The 15411-nt window shown below is 61.5% G+C and overlaps 2 protein-coding genes across 4 annotated transcripts; both read right to left on the reverse strand.

Annotated features, from left to right (window-relative positions):
- Positions 1–861: 861 nt before the first annotated feature.
- Positions 862–9312, reverse strand: SF1 (splicing factor 1). Of its 3 annotated transcripts, none has more exons than XM_062511924.1 (11): positions 8810–9312; positions 8059–8184; positions 6189–6264; positions 4096–4248; positions 3899–3988; positions 3342–3525; positions 3135–3250; positions 2945–3052; positions 2306–2480; positions 1493–1739; positions 862–1027 (listed from the first exon to the last, which is right to left on the reverse strand). In XM_062511924.1, the coding sequence occupies exons 1-11, from the start codon at positions 9279–9281 to the stop codon at positions 864–866; spliced, it is 1911 nt and encodes a 636-aa protein (XP_062367908.1). In that variant the 5' UTR covers positions 9282–9312; the 3' UTR covers positions 862–863. The 3 variants fall into 3 exon arrangements, with proteins under 3 accessions (XP_062367908.1, XP_062367910.1, XP_062367909.1); XM_062511926.1 differs by having other exon boundaries at positions 9251–9291; XM_062511925.1 differs by having other exon boundaries at positions 949–1022.
- Positions 9313–10207: 895 nt separating this feature from the next.
- Positions 10208–15075, reverse strand: MEN1 (menin 1). The gene is made up of 10 exons (XM_062511928.1): positions 15052–15075; positions 13983–14432; positions 13531–13739; positions 13159–13287; positions 13033–13073; positions 12850–12937; positions 12631–12767; positions 12122–12236; positions 11668–11832; positions 10208–11174 (listed from the first exon to the last, which is right to left on the reverse strand). Exons 2-10 carry the CDS (start codon positions 14422–14424, stop codon positions 10692–10694), a joined length of 1809 nt encoding a protein of 602 aa, XP_062367912.1. The 5' UTR covers positions 14425–14432; positions 15052–15075; the 3' UTR covers positions 10208–10691.
- Positions 15076–15411: the final 336 nt, after the last annotated feature.

Consider the following 15411-nt stretch of genomic DNA (forward strand, 5'->3'; position numbering starts at 1 on the left):
GGACACGGGGATCATACCTGGGGAGGGGGAAATTGGGGGATCAGGGACACGGGGATCATACCTGGGGAGGGGGAAATTGGGGGGGTCAGGGACACGGGGATCATACCTGGGGAGGGGGAAATTGGGGGATCAGGGACACGGGGATCATACCTGGGGAGGGGAAATGGGGGGGGTCAGGGACACGGGGATCATACCTGGGGAGGGGGAAATTGGGGGGTCAGGGACACGGGGATCATACCTGGGGAGGGGGAAATTGGGGGGGTCAGGGACACGGGGATCATACCTGGGGAGGGGGAAATTGGGGGGTCAGGGACACGGGGATCATACCTGGGGAGGGGGAAATTGGGGGGGTCAGGGACACGGGGATCATACCTGGGGAGGGGGAAATTGGGGGATCAGGGACACGGGGATCATACCTGGGGAGGGGGAAATTGGGGGGGGGGTCAGGGACACGGGGATCATACCTGGGGAGGGGGAAATTGGGGGGGTCAGGGACACGGGGATCATACCTGGGGAGGGGGAAATTGGGGGGGTCAGGGACACGGGGATCATACCTGGGGAGGGGGAAATTGGGGGGTCAGGGACACGGGGATCATACCTGGGGAGGGGGAAATTGGGGGGGTCAGGGACACGGGGATCATACCTGGGGAGGGGGAAATTGGGGGGTCAGGGACACGGGGATCATACCTGGGGAGGGGGAAATTGGGGGGGGGGGTCAGGGACACGGGGATCATACCTGGGGAGGGGGAAATTGGGGGGTCAGGGACACGGGGATCATACCTGGGGAGGGGGAAATTGGGGGGTCAGGGACACGGGGATCATACCTGGGGAGGGGGAAATGGGGGGGGTCAGGGACACGGGGATCATACCTGGGGAGGGGGAAATTGGGGGATCAGGGACACGGGGATCATACCCGGGGAGGGGGAACTTGAGGGGGTGTGAGGGAATTTTGGGGAGGTGGTCTCACCTTTTCCCTGGTGCAGGCGATAGACCCCAGAGCCCACCGGCGCATTTCCCAGGTACTGATCTTGAGGGAATGAGAGACCGTGGCCTTAGGGATGGGGGGGACCCCCCCCCCAAAAAAAAAAACACCCCCAACCCCAAAACCACAGCCCCCCCTCCAAAAAAAAAAAATCTCTTTTCCCTATTGCCTGGGAAAATCACTTTTAAACTCTCAATTTTAACCCCAAAATCCTCACCACCACACCAAGAGTTTCCCCCCTCCCTCACCAAACTCCCTCTCCTCACCCCAAAATCCTCTTCCCCAACCCCCCCCCACCCCAAAACCTTCACAGGTAGATGTTAAAAACGAACAAAGGTCAAACCCCCCCCTTTTTCACCCCCAAAACCCACCCCCCCCCACCCCAATTTCTCACCGAATCTCCCCAGCTCCCCACTTAGGGTGGCATTACCCAATTCCCCTTTTTTTGTTTTACCCCAAAAACCCCTTTTTTCACCCCAAAGCCCCCTCCCCAGCCAGGATCGTCCGTACCCATGTGGTGGGGGCCGGGGTGCCCCGGGGGGTGCGGCCCCCCCCCCATGGGGGGGTGATGGGGCTGCATCCACGGGGGGGGCCCGTTTGGGGTGTGCTGCAGGGGGTGCCCCCCGTGCCCCCCACCCATGCCAGCCATGGGGTGGGGGAAGCTGTGGGGACCCCCTGGCCCCCCCGGCCCCCCGTGTAGCCCCCCGTGGTAGGGGCGGTTCTCTGAGGGTGCTGAGCTCATCCAGGGGGGGCGGCTCTGGGGGGGCAAAAAAAAAAAATAAAAGGGGGGGTCAGGGAGGTTAAAGGGGTTTGGGGAAGGGGTCACAGGGCTTGGGGGATCGGGGGGAGGGTTTAGGGGGATTAAAGGGGTTTGTGGGGTTACAGGTTTCAGGGTCACAAAGGTTTTTTGGGGGGGGTCACAGGGGTCGGGAGGGTTAAAACGATTTGGGGGTCACAGAGGTTTTTGGGGAATTGGGGGCATCACAGGGGTTTGGGAGAGTTAAAGGAATTTGGGGGTCACAGGGATTTGGGGGGGGTGGTTAAAGGGTTGTGTGAGGTCAGGGGGTTTGGGGGTCACAGGGGTGGGGGGGGGTCACAGAGTTCAGGGTTTCTGTGGGGCTGATACAGTGGGAGGAAGCTCTGTAGGAAAAGGGGGGGGGGGTCAGGAGGATCTATGGGTTTGGGGGGGGGGGTGGTCACAGGGATCACTGCTCCCCACACTTGAGGGGCTGCTGACCATGGGGCTGGTTTGGGGGTTCAGGGGTAGTGGTGTGGATTCTGGTTTTTTGTTTTTTTTTTTTTTTGGGGGGGGGGGTCACTCACCGGGGGGGGCTGTCCCCCAGCCTGGCTGGCTGCACGGTGGCTGCTGGACAAGGGGCTGTTGTTGTGGGCAGCGTTGGAGCTCACGGACACCGGGGCCTCTCCCAGCTCAGCCATCAGGGACAGGTACTCCTTGTCCATCCGAGCCTTGTCCTGTGCAGACTGTGGGTCCCCAGGCCTGGACACCGTGGGATGGGGTAAGGCTGGAGGGGGTTGCACCCTCAAATCCACCCCCCACCCACCCCAATTCTAGGGAATAGGGGCGGTCCCTGTGCGTGCCCTAGGAAAAGCTTGGGTGCGGGTTGCAGAAGGGATTGAAAAGATTTCAGGGTATTTGGTGGGGTTTTGGGGAAATCTCATGGAGATTGGCAGGATCCCAAAGGAGTTTTGAGGACTTGGTGGAATCCCAGGGAAGTTTGGGGAGGTTTTTGAGGGGTTTGGGGAGATCTCAGGGTTCATTTAGGGAATCTCAAGCTTTGGGAAGAGTTGAGATCTCATCAGGGACTTAAGAAGCATTTGGGGGGGGGGGGGGGGGGATCTCAGGCAGAGGATCTCCAGAGGTTGGCAGGATCTCAGGAGGGTTTTTAGGGGGACATTTAGGGAACCCCACGAGGATCTGGGGGGTTATTTTGGGGGTTTCACCTGGCAAACTTGCAGTCGGAAGCGATGTGCCCGGCCCCGCCGCACTTGGTGCACACCGTGGTGTTGGTGATGCTGCGAGTCTCCGTGCTCTGCCACGGCCTCAGGATCCTGGCCAGGGGGATCAGGGTTATCCAGGGACTCGAGGGGGGTTATTTTGAAATGAATTACGGGGGGTTGGGACCCCTGTGACCTGTTGTCATCCTCCCGCAGGGTCCCGTTGAGCCGTGCCAGCTCCCTCAGCTGCATCTTGCGCAGATCGTTCTGGTCCTCGGGGGTCTCGATGCCCTGCTTCAGGATGTTCCTGATCTGGGGGGGAGAGGCACAGGGACTGTGACACACTGGCGGGGGTTTCACCTCCAGACCTCCACCCTCAAACCCTCTGGGGACATCCCCAAACCTGCTCCACGGCTTTCTTGACGTTCTCCATGGTGTTGGCAGTGACGAGGGCGTGCAGGGGCTCGTCCTCGCCCGGCAGCATTTGCCCGTCCTTGCGGCCCACCTTGCCCTCCTTCACCGAGCCCTTGCCTCTGATCATGATCTTGGCGTTGCATTCCTTCTCGATGTTCTTCAGGGTGTTCCCCCTGGGAGCAGGAGGTGACAAAGGGATTGGTGAGGGACACTCAGAGCTCACACAGAGGCCCCTCGTCCTCCTTCAGCTTTGCCCTGGGTTGTGATCCCAGCGTGGCGTTACCTCTCCGTGTTCTGCTTGGGGATTTTGGGGAGGGGTCCCACACCCATACTGGTGCGGTCAGGCTCATTATGCACATTAAACACCTCTGTATTAATTAGGGGGGGCAACCCAGGCAGTGGGAAGCAAGTGGGACACCCATACTGGGACTCTGCAGGTGCTGGCACGGGGACCCAGCAGCACCTCGGGTGTTTTCAGCAACGCCCCACGCTCCTGGGGGGAACCCCCCCAGCCCTCCCACCCCTCCAGGATCTCGGGGTGCTCACCTGGGCCCGATGAGGAGCCCCACGAAGTTGATCTCGGGGTACTCATCCTGCGGGATCATCACCTTGTCACTGACCCGCGTCGCCGGTGGCCTGGGCAAGGACAAAAACGGGGGGGAAGGGGGGGGGGGGTAGGGGTCAAACCCAAAACCGGGCAGAACCAGCCCCAAATCAGGCTGTGGGGAGGGGTCCCTCCTCACTTGTAGTCAGCTGGGGGCTTGAAGTCGGGGTTCAGGGCCACCATCTCGGTGATGAGGTTGTGCCTCTCCTCCTCCAGCTTTTTGCGCGTGCGGAACTCCCGCGTGTTCAGGCGCTTCCCCTCGCTGTTGTAGATGGGCTCCGGGGAGGGGGACCTGCTCCGGGGGGTGGGGGGGGTCACTGGGAAGCCCCCAGACCCCTCGGGGGGGGGGGGGGGGGGGCTTAGCCCCCAGAACTCCCTCCCCAAACCTCCCAACCCCCGGGTGTGTGTGTGGGGGGGGGGGGTTTCCCTCCCCTCACTGCTGGTGATGGGGAGGGGGATGTGGAAGGGTGGGGAGGGTTCATGACCCCTCTGGGGTTGGGGCTTTGCACCCCCCAGACCCCAAAATCACCACAACCCTGCCCCCATCACCACCCTCTGCCACTGCCCCCACTCACCCCCAGGAGGGGATAATTGGGGGGGGGGGGGGTAGCATTAATTAATGCCCAGTTAAGGCCAGCAGAGCACAGCCCTCCCCCTCCCCAAACCAGCGACCCTTCCCCACCCATTTCTCTGCCGTTTGGCCTCTGCTGGGTCAGGGTTTGGCCCCTTTGTCCCCCGGTTTTGTTGTTTCTCCCTGGCTTTGCCCCCGTTCCTGCTCCTTTTCTCCCTGTTTGTACCCAGTTCTCCCTGGTTTTTTTCTTGTTTGGTTTTTTTTTTTTTTTTTTGTTTGTTTGCTTTTTGCCCAATTTCCCAGTTTCTAGGAGGAAAAGGTCCCTGTCTGGGGGGGCCGCGTGGCTTTGGCAGCCCCGGAGGGAAGAGTCAAGGTCGCTTGAGCTGAGCCGTGTCGGGGTGAGAAAATCAGATTATGATTAAAAATCAGAATTATCAGTGAGGAAGGAAAAAAAAAAAAAAAAAAAGTCAGAATCGCTCGGGTTTGGTTAAGTTAAATCGGCCCTTGGCTCCCCTCCCCCCCCAAAATAGCGAATTTTGGCAGCGGCTGCAAGAAGGGAAGAGATTAAGGCGGATCCTCCAAAAACAGCCGGCGCGGGCGACAGTCGAACCTGCCCCCGGTTTGGGGGGAAAAAGCGACTTTTCGGGGTTGGCAGCAGCCGGGTCCTCGGTGGAACTGCGACGTCACTGTCCCCGCTCGTGATTAATCGTTAATTCATTCATTAATTAATTCCCCCCCCCCCAAACCAGCGCTAACGACGCCGCAGAGGGGGAGCGGCCTCGGCCCGGGGCGCTGCAGGAGCAAGGCTGGGTTAACACGGGGGGGGGCCTGTGCCCCCCACCAAACCTGGGAGACCCCCAAAACCTGGGGCTGTGTGAGGGGGGGGGGGGGGGGGGGGGGAGGGTGTGAGCCCCTCCCCCAAAACCTGGGGGGTTGGAGGGTGTTCCCCTCCCCCAGTCCTGGGACTCCGGGAGGGCCCCCCCGGGATGAGGGACCCCCGAAAGGTGAGGAATCCCTGAGGACACAGGGACCCCCTCTCCCCAAGATTGGGGACCCCCTCCTTAGAGCAGGGGGTCCCTGAGGGGTGAAGGTCCCCCAGAAAAATGGGGTCAAAAGAGGTGGAAAAGGTGAAGAGAGGGAGCAGAAGGGGGGGCGTGAGGGGAATTTGACCCTTTGCAGGTGGAATGGCAGCTCTGCCCCTCCCGCCCCCAGAGCCAAATTGGGGTGAAAAGGGGGGGAAAAGGAGAGTGGAAAAGGGGGTGCAGCGGGGCCAGGGCCTCGTTAGGCCCCCAGAGCTCATTAAGCCACCACCACACTCATTAACCCGCAGCTAACGAGGCCCAGAAGGGTGCAGAGAGCAGCACCCCCATACTCAACCACCCCAAAATAACATTGGGGTACGGGAGCTCCAAACCATCACCCCCAAATCCAGGGATGGGAGAAAATGCGGGGAGGGGGATGTCACCAACCTATCCTGGGATTGTTTTGGTTTTTTGTTTTTTTTTTTTTTTTTAACGGGGTGGGGGTGGGGTGGTGGGGAGGGGTCACACCCAGGGATCTCCCGTGCGCTGCTTGAGGCTCACGGGGGAAGGGGAGAGGGTGCCCAGGTTTTGGGGGGGCCCGGGGGGGTGCCCGGGGGGGCAGGGGGGGGAGGTCCCGACCTGTCCTCGGGGTTAGGGGGGATGCCCAGGTCTCCCGTGCGCAGTTTGCGGGTCAGGTCTTCGATCTGCAGTTGCACTGGAAGGAACCCGGTCCCGGAGAGGTGAGAGAGACACAGTTACAAAACACCCACATTTTACCCCCCTCCCGAAAAAAAAAAAAAATAATAATAATAATAATAATAAAAAAAAAAATTTAAAATATTATTTCCTCCCCCAACAAATCTTTCTGTCCCAACCTGGTTTGACCAGGTTAAAATCCCTTTTTTTTTTATTTTTTTTTCTACCTACACCAGCTCCATGGCACCAAAAACAGGCATTACTGCCCTAAAACCAAATGGTTACGGTGAGAAAAGGCAGGTGTTCTTACCTAAAATTGACATTATTAGCAGAAAAATACACCTTCTTAGCAATAACAGCAGGTTATTACCCCCAAAAAAACCACATCGTTACCCCAAAAAAACATGTTATTACCAAAAAAAGCAGGTTATCACAATAGAAAAAAAAAATCACATTGTTATAAAAAAAAAAAAATCACAAGATTACCCAAAAAAAGCACATTATTACCAAACCTCCTGGTATTCTTATGGAAAATCTAGAGATTGTTATCATAAAACCAGACATTATTACCTAAAATAGAAGATTATCAGTCAAAAAAAAGACATTATTTCCTAAAATATCACACTGTTACCTAAAACGTGAGATTATTACTACAGAAGGTAAACGTTATTACCTAACACAACCACAGTTTTATCTAAAACAACCACAATTTTACCTAAAACAAGAGATTATTCCTAAAAAAAAAAACGCACATTGCCTAAAATAACCACGTTATTACCCAAAACACATGACTATCACTAAAAAAAGCAACTGTTATTACCTAGAACAGGAGATGTAATTAAACACAGTCATTATTACCTAAAGCACCTGATCATTACTAAAAATAAAGGTTATCAGAAGAACATTGTTACCTTAAAACACACAAAAACACCTAAAAATACATCGTTACCAAAAAATGAAGGTGGTTAAGCAAGAGATTGTTGCATTAACATTATACATTTCCACCTAAACCTACAAATTATTGCCCAGAACAGCAATTTTTGCCTTCATTAACTTCCCCTAAATCCCAAGGGGGGGTTCTGACCCCAAATCCCAGAGGAGTGGGGGGGTTTCCATCCCCAAATTCTCCAGATTTAATCAAAAATTTGGGGGTGTTACTGATATGAGCACAGGGGTTCTAATCCCAAATCCTGGAGGTTTAACCCCAGAATCTGGAGGGGTTAATGACCCCAAATCCCGGGGAGGGGATTCTGACCCCAAATCCAGGGGGGGCTTTAACCCAAAACCTGCAGGTTCTGACCCCAGATCCAGGGGGGGAGCTTTAACCCAAAACCTGCAGGTTCTGACCCCAAATCCAGAAGGATTTTAACACAACATCTGCAGATTCTGACCCCAAACGTGGGGGGATTCTAACACAAAATCTGCAGGTCCTGACCCCAAACGTGGGGGGATTTTAACACAAAATCTGCAGGTTCTGACCCTAAAATCCCATTTTCCCCCAAACCGTTACCACTGGTCCTGCTCACACCTCAAACTCAGGGCAGTGGACGAATAAATCTGACCCCATAGCCCGTGTTCTGACCCCAAATCCGGGAGGGTTTTAACCCAAAACCTGCAAGTTCTGACCCCAAACCCAGGGGGGTTTTAATCCAAATAAAAAATCCCCTGCAGGTTCTGACCCTAAAATCCCGTTTACCGCTGTTCCTGCTCGCACCTCAACCTCGGAATAAATCTGCCCCCAAAGCCCGTGTTCTGATCCCAGACCCGGGGCCGCTGAACCCCAAATCTGTCGGTTTTGTCCCCAAGGCTTTACCGATGTAGGCGCGCTCCTGCTCGCGCGTCAGCCCGGGCGGGATCACCGTGGGCATCCCCGGGATCACCGTCTTCTGTTCCAGCGAGTCCTGGTTCCAGCGGCTGCGCTTCCGCTTCCGAGGGAAATCTGGGGAGAAAAGGCCGAGATTTGGGCAAATCCGGCAGCGCAGATCGTCCCTGAGGGACACCCAGGGCAGGGGGATGCGGGGAGGGGATTTGGGGGGGGTCGCGATGTCGTTCTGGGGGTCGCAAGTGGGGGATATCGGGGTGGGGGGGGGGAGGGGTCGCTGTCCCTGACAGGGGATCTTGGGGGTGGTTTTTTTGGGGGGCTCTGTCCTAAGGTTTGGGGGTCCCCCCCCGTTCCAAAGGTTCCCCCCGCCTCCCCGGGCTCCACCTCGGCCTCGCGTGTCCCGACACGTGTCCGGGCCCGGGGGGGAAGGGGGCGGCGCCCCCCCCCCCCCCCCATGCCCCGCACCGGGGGAATCGAAGCCCAGGGACCCCCAAATCAAGGGGGGGGGGGGTACAACCCGGGGACCCCCCAAGTCGGGGGGTTTACAACCCGGACACCCCCAAATCATGAGGGTTAAAGTCCTGGGACTCCCGAAGCGAGGGGGGTGTTATGGCCTAGAGACTCCCCCCAAACTCTCCCCGAGCTGCGCTTCCTCCCGGTGGTCCCAAAATCGCCCCCACACCCCCGACCCTCGCCCCTCACGCCGTGTACCCCCCGATATCCCCCTCACCCCGAGCCGTACCTGCCCTCCGGGGCTTGTGCGCGGCTCCCGCCCGTCCTCCCGCATCTCCGGACCCGGCGCCCGCGCCCCCCGCGCCCTCCTCGGGCCGCGGCTGCTGCGGAGCCCCCGCGGGCTGGGGGGGGGCGGCGGGGGCGGCCGGCGGAGCCCCCGCGGGAGCAGCGGGAGGATCATGGCCGGGCGGCGGCGAAGGGAAGCGGAACTGCCCGTAGGGAGCGGCGGGAGGCGGCTGAGGGGCCGCGGGGCCGCCCGGAGGTTGCGGAGCCGCGGGGCCGCCCGGGGCCTGCGCAGGCGGAGGTGGCGGCGGTGGCGGCTGCGCCGGCGGTTGCGGCTGCGGAGGTGGCGGAGGAGGCGGAGGAGGAGGCGGCGGAGGCGGCAGCGCCGCGAAAGGGAAAGCGGCGGCGGCCATGGGGGCGCGGGGGGCGGCGGGACCGGGAGCGGGGCCGGGCTGGGCCGCGCTCGCCCCGGTCGCCATAGAACGGCCCCCGTGCGGCCTTCGCGAACCTTCCACGCCGCCGCGCCGCGCGCGCCGCGGTGATTCGCCGCGCCGCGCGTCGCTCAAAGGGAAGGTGCGCTGCTATTAGTTAACGGAGCTGTCAATCAGCGCGGCAGGCGCGGGGATTGGTCAGCGGGCGGAAGAGAGGGCGGGGGAGGGCGCTGGGGCGCTGGCGGCGGGGATTGGCCGGCGGGGCAGTCACTCAGGCGGAGAGCGGGGGAAGGGGGGGGGGGCAAGAACTGCGAGCGGTAATTGGGTCGCACGGCGGAGGGCGGGACTCGCCGCGGGGGCTCCGCCACCATTGGACGCTCCGTGCCCCCGGCCAGCAACCGCGGGAGACCCCGTGCCGGGCGCGAGTGACGTTCGCAGCAGACTTTGGTCGGGCGCAGTTGATTGGTTGCTTCCCCTGTCGCTCAAAGAAGGCGTGCGCTGATTGGTGGACTCGGGGGTGGAGGGTGGGTGGAAGAGTGACCCGCCAAAACCTCTCGCCGAGCATTGCGGGAGTTCGCCCACGCGCGGAGGATCACGGGAACCGCCCCCTCAGCCGCGTCCGCTCCCCCCCCCCCCCCCCCAAAACAACAGAACGAGACGCTCCATAAAACCATCCTCACTTTATTATTAATTATTGAATCGCCCTCCACTTCGTCCGGGGTCTTGGAACACCCCCGACTTCCTTCAGCTTCCCCCCTGCCCGGATGCCCCGAATGTCCGTTCTGGGGGTCGCACAGGCCTCGTGTTGGGCACCCCAAAAGTGAACTGTGCCCTCCCCCCCCCCGCAAATCCTCTGCCTGAGCGTCCCCCCGTTCCCCAAATCCCCCCTCTAAAGCCCCTGAGCTCCCGCACCCCCAAATCCAAGCCCCCCTCCCCAATCTCCCACCCCATTGTACCCCCCCCAGCCTCTCCTCCTGCCCTTATTCCACCCCAAATTCCTGCACTCCCCCTTCTGAGGAGAGAACTTTGGAACCTTTTGGGAGAAGGAAGGATGCGGCTGCACCCAGGGCAGGTCCAGGCTGGGATTCTGGCATTTTTGAGGATCCCTATGAAATTTTTTAGGAGCTCCTGAGGAAGGGCAGGGTGGCCACTGGGTCTCCCTGGGATTCTTTGGGGTCCCCTGGTTTGGGGAAGCCTCAGAAGACTTTTTTTATGGAGTCTGTTCAGAAAAGGGAGGGTGCAGCTGCACCTGGGGCAGCTCCAGGATGTTGGGGTTTTCATCCCTATGAACATTTTTGGGGTCTCCTGAGGAAGGTCAGGGTGGGAACTGTCTCTCCCTGGGATTTTTGGGATTCCTAACTGGTTTGGGACCCTCCTGTGGTCTGCTGAGAATGAATTGGAGCAGGGTCACCTGGCGTAGCTCCGGGATTTGGGGAATTTTTTTGGGGGGGGGGATCCCTATGAACCTTTTCGGGGTCTCTTGAGGAAGGGCAGGGGGTAGGCACCTGGAGGGGCTCGGGGGCGGCGCGGCTGCACCTGGGACTGAGCCGTGAGCTGCAGTTTGATGGCGCTCGAGTTGACCTTGGCCGCTCGCAGCAGCTCCTTCATCCCTCGCATCTTCTGCGAGCGGAACCGCAGCACCGGCCCCGGGGGAGGGGGGGGCACGGCCGGGGCCGGCCCGGGGGTCCCGGGGGTCGGGGGTGCTGCAGGAGGAGGGGGAGGTGGTGCTGGTGGTGCTGGTGGTGCTGGTGGGGTCTCCTCGGGGCGGGGGGCACGGGGAGGGGGGCGGCGCTCTGTTGGTTTTTTAGGGGTGGGAGGCTCCTCGGGTTTAGATTCGCGGCGGGGACCCCGGCGGCGACAATCGCGGGGGTCCTCGGGGCCCCCCAGATCTGCCTCGGGGGGCACAGGGTCCTCAGAGAGCAGGGTCACCTGCTGGCGCACCTGAGGGGACACAGAGGGTCACTGGGGAAGGGTCACTGGGGGGCTCAGAGGGTCGTGAGAGGAGTTGGAGCACCCCCAGAGGTTTTTGGGGGTCCTCAAGGAAGACGTGGGGGAGCCCAGAGCACACTCGGGACCCCCCCAAATCCCAGGGCTGTCCCAAAAGCGAGATGGGGGAACCCAGCACCTGCTCAGGACCCTCCAAGGAGGACGTGGGGATCCCGAAACCCAACTCAGGACCCCTTCCAAATCCCTGGGGATGTCCCAAAGAGGACATTGGGGACCCAACCCCCACCCAGAACCCCCCAAATCCCAGGGGATGCCTCAAGGAGCACATGGGGACCCCAGAACCCACTCAGGACCCCTCACCTGGCCATCAAAGTGACCAAGGAACTGGACAAGGAAGGTGGCCCAGCCCCCACGCAGGACACAGGAGGGACTCCCCTGACCCCCAGCGCCCACCCCAAACCCCCAGGTGACCCCCAAAAATCCTCACCTGACCATCGAAGCGGCCGAGGGACTGGACGAGGAAGGTGGCCCAGCCCACGTGCAGGACGGGGGTGGGGCTCCCCTCCTCCCACCTGCAGATCCCGTCGTAGAAGCGCAGCAGGTGAGCGAAGCACTCGGGATCCTGCAGGGCTGGGAGACCCCCGGGGGCCCCCTGAGACCCCCCCCCCGTGTCAGAGGGGGACCCCAAAGGTGTGGGAGAACCCCAGAAAAGGGGGGTAGGAACACCCTCACCCCATCACATTGGGGTGCCAATGGCGACCCCATAATTCAGACTCCTCCAGATGTGAGAGAACCCCAAAATATCCCCCCCCACTTCACAGGCAGGGCACAACCTTTATATCCCCCTACCCAAACAACCCCCCCTTTTCCAAACAAACACAGGAAGGGCTCCCCCACCCAGGGGTCCCCCAAATCTGGGGGTCCCCAACTCCAGGTCCCACCTCAGCCCCCGGGGGGGGCTCGGCCGCCGCCTCCTTGAGCAGGTTGGGGATGACATCGTTGGCCACATCAAAGAATTCCTTGTAAATCTCCTCATCCTCACGGCAGTAATTGTAACTGGGGAGGGGGGTGGGGGGCTTGAGGGGCTGCCCCGTGGGATTTGGGGGGCACACGGGGCTCGGGGGGGCAGCCCCACACTCATGGAGACCCCTAAAGAGGGCACAGAGTCCACAAAAGACGGGGGACCCCAGGAACCCAACCCTGAGTGGGGGGCACAGGCCACCCCCAGTCACAGGGGGGATATGGACCCCCCCCAAAAAGCGGGGGCTGGTGATCCCCAAGGGCCCCCTCCCCCCCAGACCTGAACGCCCCCCCCCCCCCAGCCCCACAGGAGGGAGGGAGCTCCCCCCAGCCCAGCCTCAGGGGGAGGAGCAGGACCCCACAGGTAACCCAAGGATCTCCCAGGTACCTCTTAGGACCCCAAATTTCCCCCCCAGAGCCCCACACTCACTCCTGGATGACGGTGGCCGTGTCAGCCCAGGCCTCCAGGGCCTCCTTGACGTTCTTGTTGCGGCAGTGGAACCCGGCCAGGTACAGGTAGGGGTAGATGTGCTCGTTGTTGTAGTAGGTGCGGGCAGAGTGGATGCCCTGGGGGTGGCAGGGAGGGGTCAGGACACACCTGGGCTCACCTGGCCGCACACCTGTGTCCCCAAAACACCCCCATTGTCACCTGGTGGTACAAGGTGAGGGGGTCAGGTCTGCCAGGGGTGGGCTCCAGCTCCTCCAGGTCAGCCAGGTTCCCCAACGCCATGGGGTACCTGTGGGGCAGGTAAGGGGTGGCCCCCCGGCGGGTTGGGAGGGCCCCAGGACAGCCTGGGGGGCAGCCCCATGGCGGGTCAGGGGTCCCTCTCACCTGTCCAGGTGCCCCATGTCATAGAGCAGCCACAGCAGGCGCTGCGGGGGAGAGAAAGGAGAGATGTGGGGATGCCCCTCACCTGCCCCACACCTGGCCCAGCCCTGCCCCATACCTGGCCCTCACCTGCTGCAGCTGCAGCAGCTCCAGGCTGTCGGTGTGGCCGTCGATGGACGGGTTGATGGCACACACCATGAACGCCACCTCCATGTGCCGTGTGCAGCGCAGGTAGGAGCCCTTCAGGTACAGCCAGCTCTGGGGGACATGGGCACAGGTAACACAGGGACATCTCCACCTGTGCCCCCTCTGTCTGTCCCAAGGGCTCCTCAGTGTCCCCTCCTGTCCCCCACCCCCATCCTTGTCCTAGTGGAGCCCCCCCTGCCCTCGTACCCCTGTCCCCCCATTCCCTGCATCCTCTCATCCCCCCGCTGTGTCCCCATGACCCCTCCCATGTCCCCCCTGTCCCTTTGACACTCCCCACCCCCACGTCCCCCGTACCCTCTCGGCCACCCCGGCCTGCACGGGCTGTCCCCTCCTGTCCTCGTTGCCCTTCCCATGCCAGGTGACCTCTGCAGTCTGGGACCCCCCGGCCCCAAAGGCCACCCAGGCGTGGTCCTCACTCAGGGCCAGGTGCACGTCCGGCAGCCCCAGCACCTGGCAGGCCCCCACCACGGCAAAGGCCACACCTGAGCTGTCCAGCTTCGTACCTGGGGGGACACGGGGGGGGGGAGGGGTCTCAGGGACACACAGAGCCCCCCAAACACCCCGCCCCCCCAATCACCCCAGAGTGAAGGGACACAGGAGTGAGAGGACCCCCCCACAGCAGTAACAAAGCTGAGGAAGGACACAATGCCCACCGGGAACCTGAAGCAGGAGCAGCTGAGGCTGCTCCAGGTGGGACCCCCAACCCCACCAACCCCCTCCTGAAACCCCTCAGGAACCTTCCTCACCCGTGATGAAGCTGAAGAGGGACTGGATGTGAGCCCGGTCCTTGAAGTAGGAGCGGCTGAGGCTGTTCCAGATGACATCGGACACTTTCCGGACCAGCTCCCGGGAGGAGCAGCCATCGGGCCGGGGGTACAGGGACAGATCCACGGCCCCCCGGATCTGCGCCGTGAACCGGGCGTAGAGCGCGGCCACGATGGACAGCTCGGCCACCGGGAAGTACAGCCGGGTCTGGGGGTCCGGCCCGGGCCGTGACTCGAAGGTGAGCCCGGGGACATTGGTGGGGAGGACACGGTTGACAGCCAGGAAATGCTCCACAAAACCCAGCACCAACGAGAGCAGCACCAGGTCGGGCTCGGGTTGCCGCAGCTCGGCCTCAAAGAGCCGCACCACGGCGGCCACGGAGCGGAGAGGGAACAGCGCCTTCTGCCAGGGCTTCAGCCCCATGCTGGGGCCTGGGGGGGGGGGGGGAAATGGGGGCGTTGGGAAGGAGTTATGGGGGGCCCAGGGGATGGAGGAGCTGCCCACAGAGGGGAGCAGGGGCAGCGGTTTCTGCTTTGTGCTGGGGAAATGGGGTGAAATAGCGGTGGGGGTCCCAGGGGGAAACGGGGAGGGGGTTATAGGGGGGATTCACAGGGGGAAAATGGGGAGATAAGGGGGGGGGTCCCAGAGCACCAAAGCCGGAACAGAGCGAGGGTGGGGGGGAGAGCAGCAGCGTCTGGCGGGGCCCAAACCCATGGGAGGGACTGGGGGGCAAATGAGGGGTTGGGGGCCCTGGGGGAGCACAGGAGCAGGGCGGGGGGAGGGGTCGGAGGGGGCTACAGGGACAGAGAAGGCGGCAAGGCCTGGGCGGCTGTGAGGGGAACCGGGGGAAGCCCCGGGGCTGAATCGAACCCGCCCCTTCCCGGAACCCCCAAAGCCGCCGAAAGGCTCAGGGACCACCCGAGACCCTTCCCCCAAAACCCCACCGTGCCGGTGCCCACCCAGAACCCCCAGACCATCCCTCAGAACCGGTGCTGACCCCTCCCAAACCCTCCCGGTTCCGGGACCACCGACACCGCCCCCGCCCCTCACCGCGGCCGCCGCCGGCGCGGGCAGCGCGGGGCACGACGGGAGCGGGCGGGGCCTGTGGGCGGTGCAGCCCGTGATTGGACGAGCTCGGAGGGTGTGGTTCTTGGTGGGTGTGGTCTCAGAGGTGTGCGTCGGTTGGGGGGCGTGGTTTGAGTTGTGGGCGTGGTCTCGGCTTCTGCCTGAATTCCCCCCGATTTCACCGCAAAATCCTTCCCAGTTTCACCCCTAAATCCTCTCCGATTTCACCCCTAAATTTCCCCCGATTTCACACCGACCTACCCACGATGCCACCCCCGAATCACCTCAATTTCACCCCCAAATTCCCCCCGATTTCACCCCCAAATTCCCCCCAATTTCACCCCA

Source organism: Cinclus cinclus, chromosome 33, assembly GCF_963662255.1.
Source record: "Cinclus cinclus chromosome 33, bCinCin1.1, whole genome shotgun sequence".
Lineage (NCBI taxonomy): Eukaryota > Metazoa > Chordata > Aves > Passeriformes > Cinclidae > Cinclus > Cinclus cinclus.

Bases quoted from the DNA above. Each gene is read 5' to 3' on its own strand.
- SF1 (XM_062511924.1), bottom strand. From the start codon at position 9,281: ATGGCGACCGGGGCGAGCGCGGCCCAGCCCGGCCCCGCTCCCGGTCCC. The intron at 6,265-8,058 runs GTAAAGCCTTGG...GGTTCCTTCCAG, and splicing joins GCAGGAGCGCGCCTACATCG to TGCAACTGCAGATCGAAGAC. The intron at 3,989-4,095 runs GTGAGGAGGGAC...GTCCTTGCCCAG, and splicing joins AAGCCCCCAGCTGACTACAA to GCCACCGGCGACGCGGGTCA.
- MEN1 (XM_062511928.1), bottom strand. From the start codon at position 14,424: ATGGGGCTGAAGCCCTGGCAGAAGGCGCTGTTCCCTCTCCGCTCCGTG. The intron at 12,768-12,849 runs GTGACAATGGGG...TGCCACCCCCAG, and splicing joins CCCTCACCTTGTACCACCAG to GGCATCCACTCTGCCCGCAC. The intron at 11,833-12,121 runs GTGGGACCTGGA...GGGGGGTCTCAG, and splicing joins AGCCCCCCCCGGGGGCTGAG to GGGGCCCCCGGGGGTCTCCC.